The sequence below is a fragment of the Leptopilina heterotoma genome, unplaced genomic scaffold, assembly GCF_015476425.1.
Source record: "Leptopilina heterotoma isolate Lh14 unplaced genomic scaffold, ASM1547642v1 Lhet_165, whole genome shotgun sequence".
NCBI lineage: Eukaryota > Metazoa > Arthropoda > Insecta > Hymenoptera > Figitidae > Leptopilina > Leptopilina heterotoma.
Window position 1 is genome coordinate 497233 of NW_025110881.1, and position 15586 is coordinate 512818.

At 28.7% G+C, this 15586-nt stretch overlaps 1 protein-coding gene across 2 annotated transcripts in view; it reads left to right on the forward strand.

Moving 5' to 3' along the window:
• Nucleotides 1–15586, forward strand: part of LOC122499084 (protein bicaudal D) — a 74140-nt gene that overhangs the window by 39655 nt on the left and 18899 nt on the right. For both annotated transcript variants that reach the window (XM_043607160.1, XM_043607161.1), the window contains one exon: nt 11375–11804. In XM_043607160.1, coding sequence (XP_043463095.1) covers nt 11375–11804 — 430 coding nt within the window. The remainder of the gene's footprint in view (nt 1–11374; nt 11805–15586) is intronic.

Consider the following 15586-nt stretch of genomic DNA (forward strand, 5'->3'; position numbering starts at 1 on the left):
GTCTGATTTTATATATATATATAGATATATATTAAATTTTAGTAATTAAACAATTAAATTTTCTCAGAATTTTCAAAAATTATTGATTTAGAGAAGTTTAGATAAATATTCTAAAATATTATTTTCTATTTTACCTTAAAAATTTAACAAACTAGCCATGAAGAGTTACAGCTGCAATTTTTATAAAAAATTGAATTTTTGTATTTACATAATTGAATTTTTGTATTTACATAATTGAATTCACAAATTACTTTCTAAAAATTTTAATTAAAATTTATGGAAAATAATTCAAATTTGGAAGAGTTATTCAGTAGATATTTTTTTAAACAATTCAATTTCAAAATTCAATTTTTCGAACAAATCTAATTGAAATTTTTTTGAAACTACAGTAGGATCTTTCAATAGTGCACAATATTCCCGACGACTGTACTATTGGAAGATCCTACTGTAGTTGAATTCTTGAAAATAAAATTAATTGATAAATTTTCGAATAATAAATAATAATAAATAATCAAAATTGCGCAAAATATAATTACAATTGAATTAAAAAATTATTAGAAAAAAAGAAAAGTGTTCACTTAAAATACAATTATTTTAAGTGAACGTTTTTCTTTTTTTCTAATAATTCAATTCTTAAAGAACATTCAGAAAATTGTTAAAAATATTTGAATTAAAGGAGAATTTTAGTTGAAAATTCTAGAAAGTAATTTAATCGAGAATTTCGAAAAGGGCTCAACTTGGTGTTTTGAAGTTTTACCAGGGACACAAAAAACTGATCATATCAAACAGCTTTGATTAAAAGAGTCCAGCTTTTTTCGTAGTAACTAGATGCTATTTTATATGAGAAAATGATAAAAGAATTGTCCTTAATAACAGTGAGTTGAAGAAAATTGATATTATATAGGGGAGAGGGCCCCAAGATGGACACCTCTTCGATTGATGGCTCTAAAATCCAAACCGAATAAGATATGTTAAAATGTTTTATACTAAATGAAAGTACAATTTATTAGGTAACTTATGGCCACTGAGATAAAATTTTATTTTGAACTTAAACATTTTTTATAGCATTTTTTCTAATTGTTAAAATTTTTGACCAAAAAAAAAGTGGCCACAAGATGGACACCTTCTTTTTTTTTTATTTATTTACTTATATTTATTTATTAATAATGTAATTTAATATTTATTTATTATCTATTTCTTGTTAACTTAAGTTTTGGTATTTACCAATATTTATATAATATTTATTTATTCTTTCCATGTACACCTCGTAGGTTTTTACATTTATACATCCCTTAATTATGTTAATAACTAAAATACAAGTACATAATTGCTCTCAACTTAAGCCTAGTTAATAATTACAAAGGTATAAATACAAATATCGACGTATAATTCCATGTACAACCGATCAGATTAGACCTTTGGTTACAGTTTCGAATTTATTAAAATACTGACAAAGCGGCAAGCTCGGCTCTCTCATTAAGCTTTTACGAAATTCCCATACTATTTCAAATTGTGACATATTATCCTGCCATTTTTCTATTTCTGCTGTTACTTCAGGACCAACAATCTTTCTTACCTCTTTACAAATTAAAATGTGAGTCAAGGTTTCTTCGCTTAATTTACATGCCCTGCATCTTATGTCTTTATACCCTTTATTTCCTGATCTCTCTATGTTCCCACATCTCAATCTTGCCCAAACTTCTTTGTCTTTCCCTGTGATTTCTTTGGAGTTCCAGTAACTTTCTCTCTCAAATCCGACTTTTATATGTTTATAATTTTCGCAATAACTAGATTTATCTACTTTACCCCAGTCTAATTGTATATCTTGGTTTAATTTAGTCTTTAACCCTAGCTCTAAACTTCTTCTTATGTTGTCTAAATCCGCCCTATCTCAGATTAAGTTAAGAGTAATGCCATCCCCTACTTCTTGAAGTGCTTTAACAAAATTTTGGCCCCATTTTGAAGGATTTCGATTTTTTATTCCCCTGATTTCTTCCCAAAGACATTTTTGGGCAACCTTTCTTCGTCCATTTCCAATATTTCCAAAAGATATTTACCTGCTCTTTTTCTGGCTTCAAGTTCAATATTTCTCCTTCCCGATTCCAGTTTCCAAATGTAGCTTTAGGGGTGTTTTGGTTTAAACCCATAATCATTTTACAGTATCGCCCTTGTGTTGTTTCGAGTTTTTTTGATTTTTCCCATCCCCATAATTCTATTCCATATAACATACCTGACTTGGCGAGCACATCGAGTAAGTAGAATCTCCCATCTAAACTGTTAATATTCGCTCTTTTCATCACCCCCCCCTTGCTGCGTTTATTGCTTTTTGAGCTTTTCCTGATACTGCTGCAATGTGTTTACTGAATGTCGATTTTGTCGAAAACCAAAAACCTAGATACTTATATTCGTTTACTATTTCGATATTTTCTCCGTTTACACTCCAAAATTCACCCCTCTTTTTCCTTCCTCCCTTTCTGAATATAATTATTTTCGATTTTTTAACATTAACTTCGAGTTTATTTTTTTTTGTAAAATTTTCTAGTGATTTTAGCATATCCGATAAGCCTTCCGGGAAATCTGCGACTAGTGCAATATCATCTGCGAATTTAAGGATGAAAATTTTTTCTTTCCCTATTACCGTGCCTCCGATGTTCTCCTTAATTAAGTTATCGTCTATGTCATCCATAAAAATATTGAACAAGGTTGGGCTAAGGGGACAACCTTGGCGTACACCTCTATTTGTTCTAAAACTTTCTGTTATACCCTTATTAGTTATCACCTCATTCAATGTTTCTTCATAAATTTTTTTAATCATAATAAGCATTCTACCTTTGACCCCTCTTTTTTCTAACTTTCGGAACATTAGTTTCCGGTCAACTGTGTCGAAGGCTTTCATCAAGTCGATAAATGCTACATAGAGTTTCCCCCCTTCATTTTTGAGTTTATTGTTAATTAGAGAGTTTAAAACAAATACGTGGTCCCTTGTTGATCTCTTTTTCCTGAAGCCCGCTTGAGTTTCCTTGAGGATCGAATTTTTTTCTAACCAATTTGTTAGTCTATTGTCCATTATTCTTGTCAGAATTTTATACCCTACATCTAATAACGATATTCCTCTGTAATTTAGTGTTGCATTGTTATCTCCACCTTTAAATATTGGCATTATTCTAGCAGTTTTCCATTTTGAACTTATATTTCCTGTTGCCCACATTACTTTAATTATTTCATGTAATTCAATAAACCACGTGGATGTTAGATTTTGCAAGAATTCAGCTGTTAATCCGTCCTCTCCTGCAGCTTTCCCTTTTTTCATTTTCCTTAGGCATAGAATTAACTCTTCCATTTCTATTTCTTTATTGAGGTCCGATTCTTCATCAGCATTACAATCAGTAATTCCCTCTGCGGTTTCAAAATTTTCAACGGTTTCATCTTCATTTATTTTTTCATCTGACAGGTTATGAAAGTAATTTTTCCACTCATCCTTTCCTATTTTGTTAGGTGTTCTTTTCTTTTTTTTTCTAAATTTCCCTATTGCTTTCCAGAAATCCTCTGTGTTTTGACTCTCCTCGACTTTTTTCCATTTCTCCTTCCTTTTTTCTCTTTTAATTTTGACATATAAACTTTTTAGTTTATTTTTTTCTGTTCTCAATTGATCTCTATCCAAATCACTTTTTGTCTTGCGGAATTTTTTTAAACATTCACATACCACTTTCTTTTGCTGCATAGACTCTTCGTCTATTTGCTCTGATTTATCTGCATTGAAGTCTCCTTCATAGATTTTTTTAATCATACCAGCTTTTCTTGCAGCTTCGTCTTTAACGTTAAAAACTAACCTATCCCATCTTTCTTCTATATTTGTAACTTCCCCTTTAGGTTCCCACATTTGCTTTAGTTCTTCACAATATTTATCTTCTTTGGTTTCGTCCCACCATAATTTTTCTCCTATCAACTTTTTCCCCTTTATTTTTTCTTTACTTTTTTTCCCTTTTCCCCTTTCAAACGAATTTTAAATGCTACAGGCAAGTGGTCAGACTCCACCCGACTTTCTACTCTCAAAGAACTGATCGGGTTAATTCCTTCGTCTTCTTTGACAATTAAATAATCGAGCACCGAGCTTCCCGCTTCGCCAATGTAAGTTAACTTTCCTTCGTAGTCATTCTTTATACATCCATTCAAAATTTTCAAACCATATTCTGCACAGAGATTGAGTAATTTCCTACCTTCTGAATTCAATACTACATCTTCTGATAACCTATTCTTTGTATAATTGCGATCTAAATCGTACAAATCATCATTTGCTTCATTTTCGCACCCGGTTCTCGCATTTAAGTCTTCTAAAATTAAAATTCCCTTAGATTCCTTAATTGCTTCCTCTATTATTACACTTATATGTTTTTTTATATTTGACATTATGTTGTTATAGACTGTAATAATTTTAAATTTGTTATCCTCTGTTTCAATATGATCCCCTTCTATTATTACCCCATACTTCCAATCACAGAAAACGATATTTTTCCCTAAGTTCTTTCTAATGCCTATTATCTGCCCCCCTTTCGCTCTTCCTTTTTTATTTACCCTTACAGCTGCTTTCGTAGTCCATATAAAATTTTTGTCTAGTGTATTAATAAAATTCTCTTCATATTGTTTTTCTAGCCACGTTTCTTGAAGAACAATTACATCGAAATTTTTTAAATAATCCCAAACTACTCTTACCTTTTTACAGCCCGCTATATTCCACAAGATTCCATTAAAGTCTCTAGTTTTCACTATCTTGTTTTCTATATCCTCGAAAAGTCTGCTGTTTTGGCCTTCCTTCTTCTTCACACCAAAAGAACCATTGATTGTTGATTCGCCACTTCATATATCCCATTCTTGTATCCTGTCCTTTATGTTTGGCCTCGTTTGTTGTAAGTTCTATCCAATTTTGAATTTGCTTTTCCCTTTGCGTTAGATCGTCGTCGATGAAAATGGGTATTCCTCTCAGCAAGCTTTTCCTTGACATGATCCATTTCTTGTTTTCCATTGAGTTCAAAGTAAGAAGAAGACCTCCTCCAATGGCACGCCATTTCACTACGTTTAACGTCACTCCTGTTATCTCATAAATTGTCTGTTTAGCTTCTTTTATCACATTTTTCCCCGAAGTTCTGAAACCCCAAACCATAATGTTTTTCTTTCGCGAGTTTCTTTCCTTCTCTTCATACTCTAATTCCATTTTTGACATCCGGTCTGGCATCTGACCGCTGTTATTGAGATTTCCCTCTGTACTTAAACTGTCTCGATTATTTTCAACTATGTCTACGTGTGTTGGGGTATTTATTATCCTTTCCGTCAAGTTTTCGCTTGCTCGTTCATTTTCCTTGATTAAATTCAATTGTAAATCTTCTAACTGAACACTCATTACTTGCATTGCTTTCTTTAGGTTGACTATTTCATCTGCCCATGAAACCTCTCTATCTCTTGCCCTAGCTAACGCAGTAGCTGCTGCTTCTTCTCTATACTCTCTTTCTTCCTTTTCCAATAATAAATTTTCCAGGTTTTTAATTTTCCCTTCAATCTTTTTTAAATATGGTTCTACATTTTCTTCCCACCAATGTTTCAGAACTTTTTGTAGCACTTTTTCAAATGTAAATTCCGAAATATATGTTTTGTCACTGTTGCTGATCACTGTATCGTCAACCAATTTTTCCCGATTTTCTAATATTTTTTCACTAGGTTCTTTGGGTTTGGCAAAAAAATCTTTTAACATTATTGCACTTTTAGAATTCTTAAGTGCTTCCTTTGAAGCTTTAGTCGGTCGACCTGGTTTTCTTTTCTTTGGCGTATTGCATTCACTTGTGTTGTTAAAATCAACACAACTGTTTGCATTGTTTATAATCTCGACCATTAAAATGTACGGTAATCCTCTGGTCGTCTTCAGCACGTAACTCCATCTTTACAGCTCTAGCTGGGACTACACCGGAAATACTTTCCTCCTGAATCCTAACCTTAATTTTGTCTATGATCTTTTGCTAAAAAGTAAAAAGCACACTTTATCAGCAAAGAACCGTGCTGATAACACTTCTTGCTGATGAAGACCGCTTTCTTTCCCAACTAATTAAGCACTCTCACATCCCGCCTTCAAAATTCACCAAAAAACATAATTTAATTCACGACCGACCCAAAATGCGTGTCAACCACTCGACGCCATCTTCAGGTTTTTCCCCATGGACACCTTCTTAAAAATCACTTTAAAGTGTGGTAAATTAAAGATAAACATCCTGTATTAATTTTTAAACTAATGTTTAATCATTTTATTCTATTTACTGGGAATAACATTATTAAAAATCTTAATTTTATAACTTGAGAATAAAAAAAATAACATATTTAACTTTAATTTGACAAGTTAAGATATATCGATATATCGAATTCTCTATCGATAGCTCTACATTCCATGGCGGTAAAAATAAAAAATCTCAATTACGAGGCTTACAAAATTATTAAAAAAATGTGTAATCGAAAGCATGAAAATAAATACATTGAAATGTGGTGTCCATCTTAGGGTCTCGAAAGTGTCCATCTTAGGGTAAATGACACCATTTTTTGAAACCCAGAAAAAAATTGTATACAAACAAAATATTAATAAAATCATTTTAGAATATTATTATATGATAAATAAATAATATTATAACGATAAATACCTATCTAAAATCAAAAATTTAAATAACTTTATCGACTTGAGAAAAATCGGAAATGAAACTTTTTTTGACAAAAAATTCAGGTGATATGCAGTAGAAAAAAAACTGGTTTTATTTTTCAAATATGCATAAAAATGTTCGTCTATACAAACAACAAAAATAAAAAAATTGAGAAGATGCTGTCACTTTAAACAAAAATTTTATAGGAAATGTCCATCTTGGGGCCCTCTCCCCTATAGTTGTCAGAGTTGAGCCCTTTTTGAAATTTGAGGCATTTCACGTCAGAAATATCACGATTTGCAAATGGTATGCCGATTTTCGCAAAACTTCGTGGGATTATAGTTCTATATAAGAAAATTCTTTCCCCCAAATTTAAAAAAAAAATTCAAAATTGTTGAAGATACGCCATTTTGAATTTTAATATTAATTTTATAAAATTTTGAAAATCTCGAAATATTGTTTATGGATTTTTATGAAATTTACACATTTTTCAGGTAAAAGTATGTACTTTAAAATGCAAATAAAGTTATTGAAAGAAAATTAATTTTTAAATAAAAAAATTAAAAAAAAATTTTTTAAACAATTTTTTGTTTATTTACTCCTCTCTGACAAAAATGTTATTAACATATTTGGATTCCTTATGAATTCACCTTTAATTTCATAAAAAATATTGATGGAGACTTAACTGGTTCCGGAGATATTGAAGTTTTTGTAAAAAATAGTCATAGTTACAGCAGCTATGCACAACTGCGGTAACGTACTACGCGACTTGTGCAGTATGGTGCTATGGCGCAGCGATACTTTTTTTTACAAAAACTTCAATATCTTCGGAACCAGTTGAGTCTCCATCAATTTTTTTTATGAAATTAAAGGTGAATCCATAAGGAATCCAAATATGTTAATAACATTTTTGTCAGAGAAGAGTAAATAAACAAAAAATTGTTTTAAAAATTTAAAAAAATTTTTTTTATTTAAAAATTAATTTTCTTTTAATAACTTTATTTGCATTTTAAAGTACATACTTTTACCTGAAAAATGTGTAAATTTCATGAAAATCCATAAACAATATTTCGAGATTTTCAAAATTTTATAAAATTAATATTAAAATTCAAAATGGCGTATCTACAACAATTTTGAATTTTTTTTGAAAAAATTTGGGGGAAAGAAGTTTCTTATATAGAACTATAATCCCACGAAGTTTTGCGAAAATCGGTATACCCTTTGCAAATCGTGATATTTCTGACGTGAAATGCCTCATTTATGAAAAAAATTTAATCGTTTTAATAAAAAAATATATTAGTACCGTAAACTGGGGCTATTAGGAACACCGGGGCTATAAGGAACAAAATTCTGTTTTCGGGTGGAGTTGATGCTATCGGCGCCGTTTATCGATAAATTGTGTTACCAAAATTCACAAATGGCGGGTATATAAGGAACACAATTATTTCTTCCGAATTGTTAAAGTGTGTTGTCGAAACGTAAGTTTTTCGTAATTTCTTTTGTTTTTTATCACCTAATTTGGTTTTTAGTGTTCAAAGATGGTTCGAAATTATAGAAGAGTTTTGGTACCGACAAGTCGCAAAAAAACGACCAGTGATTCCATCATCGACCTCAACTGATGATACCAGCAACGTTTAAAACACACATTCGCTCTTTTAGTTTTGTTTTTACATTTGTTTTATATTCTGTGTTTACTTTCGAGCAATAAAAAATAACTTCTTTAACTTTAAATACGTTTTCCAATGGTTTTTACCACCTTGTTCCTAATAGCCCCATTTTGTAATTTCGAAAAAATGCGTCTTTTTCGTCTTTTTTGCTTAAAATTTTAGCTTTGATCAAGGTAATTATTTAACCCTCCAATGTGCTCGCCAAGATCAGGAAAAAAGACTAAAAATTAAGGCAATATTTCAATACACAAAAAAGTTGCAAGACTTTAAAGTTGAAATCTGTTCCTAATAGCCCCAGTTTACGGTATATGATGTTTTTGTTTAAAAATATAATCCACTAATTTATTTCTCTTTTTTAACTACAGTAGCTTTCGCCCGACAACGTTGGGCCTCTTCAACGTTGGAATTCGAAATGGATTAATTCCTTCAATTTAAAAAAATATAATTTATAAAAAATGCGCTTTTGAAAAAAGTAAATTAAGGAATTAATCCACTTCGAATTCTCATCTGAAGAGGCCCAACGTTGTCGGGCGAAAGCTAATGTAGTTAAAAAAGAGAAATAAATAAATGGATTATATTTTTGAACGAAAAACAAAAACATCATATACTAAATTTAAACAATCCAAAAAATATTTACATCTATTATAAAAAAATATATGAATGAAATGTTTTACTATCGAGAAACAATTTATTTATTTAATTTTAAAATGTATTAATTTTTTTAAACTAAAAAACAATTCAGAAGAAAAAAAAAGTTTGTTTTGTTAGAAAACAAACCATCTTAGGTTAAAAGTCAAAGGAAAACACACTTTAATACATTTTTTCTCCGCTAAAAGTACTTCAGATGAAATTTTCCTTTTAAGAAAACGTCAATAAATGTGTAATATAATGCAAAAAAGTAAAATTTGAAAAAAAATCCCAGTTGAGCCCTTTTTGAAATTCACGATTCAATTGAATATTCGAGGAGTTATAGAAGACATTTTTAGAAATAAAAATTTGAAATAATTTTAATTAAAAATTCTAAAGAACCTAGTTATTTGAAAAATGTTGATAGAAATTTGTTGAATTTTTTAATATATAATTGAAGAATATTTTAATATTCCAAAGTTTGTAAAACTGAATTAAAAACAATGTAATTTTGGTTTTGTTTCTTTGTTTTCAATGTAATTGAATTCTTAAAGAAATTTCTCAAAATTTTTAAAAATAATTTTTTTAGAAGAGAGTTTTAGTTAAAAATTCTAGAAAAAAATTGATTTTTGGAGAAGTTGCATTATTTTTTAATTTTTTGGAAAAAATTACGTTTCAGAAGTAATTAGTCCTAATTGAAAAATTATCAAACACTATTGTAAATGTAATTAATTTTTATTAAAGTAAATTTTATTACGATTTTTTAAAAATAATCGTGTTCTTAAAAAATTTTTTAATTTTTTAAGAAAAATGTGATAAAATTTATCTTTAATCGCGATTAAAGTGACTTTTTTGCACCTTAAAGTCGATCTGAGGCCTGAATTTATATTTATATTTTACTTAAAGAATAAAATTCTTTTTTAATTGTAACAGTATTTTAAATTTAATATTTATAAACCACATTGAAATTTATATTTATTTTATTTAAATTGAAGAAAATAACTTTTTTAATTCTAAACTTAAATTAATAAAACTTGAATTTTTTTCCAAATTCTTTTATTATGCAACAAAATTAAGAGTTCTTTAAAATTATTTTAATAAAAAATTTATGAAATTATTTAATTATATTGTTGTGAAAATGTTTTTTAATTTGATGTTCAAATTCATGTGTCGATATTTAAAATGAGAATGATCATCTTTCGAAATATGACGATGAATAGATATCAAAATAATATAAACGCCTGTGCACAATGGCTTTGAGGAAAGAATGTGCTTAAAATCATTTATTGTTGAAATAAGTCTCTTATACACTTCTAACTTTAGCATGATTCATATTCGCAGAGCCTGTATGCACGATATTTGCAATTGATGACATTCAAGATTACACTTTTTTAAATTTAATAATCGAAAATCAACTTTTACTATTTTCTTCTTACCATTCATTGAAACTTTTCTATTTCATTATTTCTTTTATTATTATTATTATTATTATTATTATTATTATTATTATTATTATTATTATTATTATTATTATTAGTTTTATTATTTTATTGCACACTTAAAATTTCTTTTATTGGTCCAAAACTTTATTTAAAATTTATTTACATTAGAAATAAAGTTTCCTTAATCTTCTTTAAAATTACTTAATATGAAAATAAATTTTAATAATCAAAATTTATTTTTGACAGAAGTTGAAAAAATTTTTCTTCTTATAAGAAAAAAAAATTGTTTTTAATTTCATAATCACTTTAATCTGAATAAATATGCGGAACCGTTAAGAAAATAACTTGTAAAATATTTGTAATTTTTGAATTAAATTTACTTTCAATCTCTTTTCGGAAAGCATGTAAATTCTTATGCTTTTATGCTTTTTTAACTTGAAAAATGTAGAAGTAGACACATTAACTAAGTATTTTTTAAACTTTTGACAAATGTTCAAAACTTAAAATCCTCAAAAATTATAAATTATTTTAAAAGACAATAATAAATTAAATGAAGTTTTATAATCTTTACTATTTTAAAGTTATAATTATTAAAATTTTTAAAATTCGTCTGATTAATTAGTTGTTATATTTAAATATTTTTATTCTTTAATTTTTTTTCTTTATTATTATTATTACTATTGCTATATTATACTAGATTTTATTGAGTTAATTTTTTTATTATTCAATAATTCGTAATGTGTATTTTTTGCAGAATCGAAATGTTTCAATGAATCTTAATTCTTATTTTTTACCTAGAAATAAAATTCAAACGGATTCTAAATTTCGATAATATCGAAATAGCTCACATTTCATCCCTCCCAAAAAAACCAAATTAACTATATTGTTTGTTCATCCATATTTATTTAAATTTTGTTTAATCGAAATATAATTAATTTTTTCTTCTCACTTTTATTTATTTTTCTAGCTTCTTGACACCGAACAGCGAAGTATGCTACTCGAATCGGACGTGAGTATCCTCTCAAAATTAGCGGCAGAAGCTGGAAGTTCTCTTGATTCAGCTCAAAATGATTTACAAAATATGTCCGATGAATTAGCTCAATTATATCATCATGTTTGTACTGTGAATGGCGAGACACCATCGAGAGTTATTTTAGATCATGAAAAAATTGTCCCTGAAAAAGAGGAGGACAATGAGAAAATTGAATGGTGTCGAACACTCTTCAAAACTGACATTAAAATCGAAGATCTCGAGAGTCTCAGTAAAGCAAAAGAAATTGCTAAATATATTGAGACTGCAATGGATCAAATAAAACATCTACGAAATGCAGTTGAACACACGATAGAATTATCGAAACTGAAGGGCATGCAGACAACTATGTGCAGTGTATGCGAAGGTAACTTTTTTTAAATTTTTTGTAGAGAAATAATTAGGAACAAAAATTATCGTACTTCGTAGGAATATATGCTTCGGTGATTCTCCTGAAAGCGTACCATTTCTACAAATTTCCAATCTGTAAAATTAACGGTAATGGTTATGTGAGAAATGTCATTTATTTCAATTTCTCGAAATAAGAAAATATTAATTTACTTATCAGGTTTTGAAAACTTGATCCTCAGTTATAGAAATTCATTCTTCACAGTCTGTCCCCTATTTCCCTAAAAGTCCCCTTTTTTTAATTTTGGCCCCTAAACGTACCCTTTTGATTTTTGAAAATTTCCCCTAAATTTCCCTTATTTTTTTCGTCGCAGGAAATCAATTATTTTCAATAATTTTTAAATAATTCTGCAAAAGAATTCAATTATCTTGATAACCAACGAAATTCTTCCCATAAAATCAATTATTTTAAGGATTTTTAATGAAATTCTTTTCCAAAATTCAATTATTTTGATAAATATTAAAATTCTTCTCAAGAATTCAATTATTGTCAAAAATTTTAATTAAATTCTTGGCAGAATTTCAATTATTTAAACAAAATTTAATAAAATACTTTGCACGAATTCACTTATTTTTATTTTTAATGAATATCTCGTCAATTCAATTATTTTTATAAATTAGCAACATTTTTCGCCAAAAATTCAATTATTTTCAAAAATTTGAATAAAATTCTTTGCAAAATTTCAATTATTTTCAAAAGTTTTTCGCAATTCAATGTTTTTTAATATTTACTATTTTCATAAAATTTATCAACAGATTTAATTATAAAAAAAACTTGTTGATACAATTCTACGAAAAGATTCGGTTCCCGACCATTTTACCGAATCCACTTTACCTAATGAAAAATTTACCTATTGACCATTTTACCGCAAGCTCTTTTTCCCGAAAACTATTGTACCGAATGCCTTTTTACCGAATTGACAAGATCCCGAAGAAAAAAAATGTAATAAATGAACACATTTAATTATAAAAGTTAAAATTTATAAAATGTATGAAAATTCTACAAATAAATAATAAAAAATCAAAATGAATAGAAAATGAGCAAAACTAATTTTGAAATAAATGATGAAGGTGAACTGACGAAAAATTTATATCTTACGAATAACAATTTTGACGGTTGCTAGGGAAACAAAGTTTCGAAAAAAATGACATTCGAAAATAGCAAAAAATTACCAAAAATACTTTGCCTACTTCTCATATAAATTTTACTTTGCACTACAAATTTTTACTAAAATTTACATCGAGAATAGCAAAAATTGACAATAATACTTTTAATACTACAGTAGTAAATTTTACTTTGCATTCAAAATTTTTACTAAAATTTTAATCTAGAATAATCAAAATTTCTTTGTAAATTAAAATTCGGTAATAATGCATTCGGTAAATTGGATTCGGTAAAAGTGCATTAGGTAAAACGGCGTTCGGAAAAAAAATTTTCGGTAAAAATGCAATTCGGTAAAAAAGACGTTCGGTAAAGTGGATTCGGTAAAATGTACGGTAATCAAAAGATTCAATTATTTTCATAAATAATAAAATTTCATTTACGAATTCAATGATTTTCATCGCAGAATTTTAAATATTTGTAATACAATAATTATTAAAAATTTTATTAAAACTTGACGAAAGAAATGAATTTTAAGAAACATTCAATTATTCAATAAAACAATAAAATTCGTTGCAATAATTCAAATATTTTCATAAATAACATTTAATTCGTCGCAAAAAATCAATTATTTTCAAAAATTTTTAAGTAATTTTGCAAAAGAATTTAATTAGCTTGATAAACAACAAAATCGCATAAATTCTTCCCATAATATCAATTATTCTAAGGAATTTTAATAAAATTCTTTTCCAAAATTCAATTATTTTGATAAATATAATTATTTATCACAAGAATTCAATTCTTTTGAAAAGTAATAAAATACTTTGCAAAAATTAAATTATTTTCAAAATTTTTTGAAAATTCTCGTCAAGAATTAAATTATCTTTATAAATAAATAGGGAAATTCTTCTCAAGCATTATTGTCAAAAATTTTTAAAAATTCTCCTCAACACTGAGAGAAAAGAAGGCACACTGCTGTTCATTTGGAGGTTGTGTATCGCAATTCAAATTTGGATCAAGTGCGCACTCTAAAGGGGCGTGTAACGCGCCCCTTTAGAGCGCGCTGCTGACTCTTGACTCGTGGGACGCAGTGAGACCACATGGTCAAATAACCTAGGTTATGGAGACCATGCGAGCTCACTGCGTCCCATGTCAAGAGTCAGCAGCGCGCTCTAAGGCTGCGGTTACATCTCTGCAGGCAGCCTGCCTGCCTGCAGGTTGTCATGATAACGTACAAGAGTAAGAGAGTCAGTGACTTCAAACTTCTCCCTTACTCTCGTTGCTCCTGCCTGCGCAGGCAGGCAGCCTGCAGAGGTGTAACCGCAGCCTAAAGGGGCGCGTTATACGCCCCTTTAGAGTGCGCAGTTGATCCAAATTTGAATTGCGATACACAACCTCCAAATGAACAGCAGTGTACCTTCTTTTCTCTCAGTGAAGAAGTCAATTATTTTCAAAAATTTTAATAAATTTCTTCTCATGAATTCAATTGTTTTCAAAAATTATTATTTAAATTCTTCTCAGGAATTCAATTGAAGGGCTGGCTGCAAGAAGGGGTCGAATGCGTGGTTGAAAGGGATAATATCAACTCAAGGCTTGTCACTGCTACCCGTCTGGTACTATCCCTTCCAAGCCTCGCGTTCGTCCCCTTATTCTATGTAGCCCTTCAATTCTTCGTAAAAATTAAATTTTAAGAAACATTCAATATTATTTATTTTTGTATTTAAATAATTGATTTCTCGTAGAATTAAATTATTGTTTTTCGAACTTTTAACTAATAATTCTGTAGAATTAACTTTTTTGAAAAAGTTTAATTGAATAATAATTGAAGGGCTGGCTGCAATAAGGGGACGAACGCGAGACTTGGAAGGGATACTACCAGTCGGGTAGCAGTGACAAGCCTTGAGCCGCTCGCTGCTACCTGACTGGTATTATCCCTTTCAACCATGCGTTCATTCCCTTATTGCAGACAGCCCTTCAATTGATGTTATTGATTTAAAGTAGAATTTCAGTTAAAAATTCTAGAAAATGTTAATTGAATTGAAACTATACAAATAATTTTGAAGAAATTACAGTAACAATATTCTTATAATAATAAAATAATGATTTTATCAGTCGGTCATCTTTATGTTTTATAATAATATTCTTATGAGTTGTTCAATTTGAAAAGATTTGAATTTTAAATTTTTGAACATCTTAATTCCAATGAAAAAAAAATTATTAAAAAATATTTATTTTAAATAAAACTACACAGGTCAACAAAAAAAGACTTACTTTTTTTATGAGATAGCGGAATGGTTTCCGATGTATTTTTGGACGCTGAACACGATACCGAATTCCAAAATTGCCCATCACGTCAGGATTTTGAGAAAAGTGGGGGTAAAGACCCCAAAAACGCTTTTTTGAGGATTTTCAACATTTTTTTTCTCTTTAACCTGACGTGCTAGAGACTTCCACAAGGTCTTAAGTTAAATCTTGTAATGTGCACTACAAGACCAATATCCATAAAATAAAAAAAAATTAAATTTTTTTTCAAAAAATGGGATTGAAGACACCAAAAATTTGTGTTTTTGGATTGCTTTAATAGACTTTTTGCAATTGCTTGGATTCGCTTGAAAATGGTTACTTGGGGTTTTTGGGGT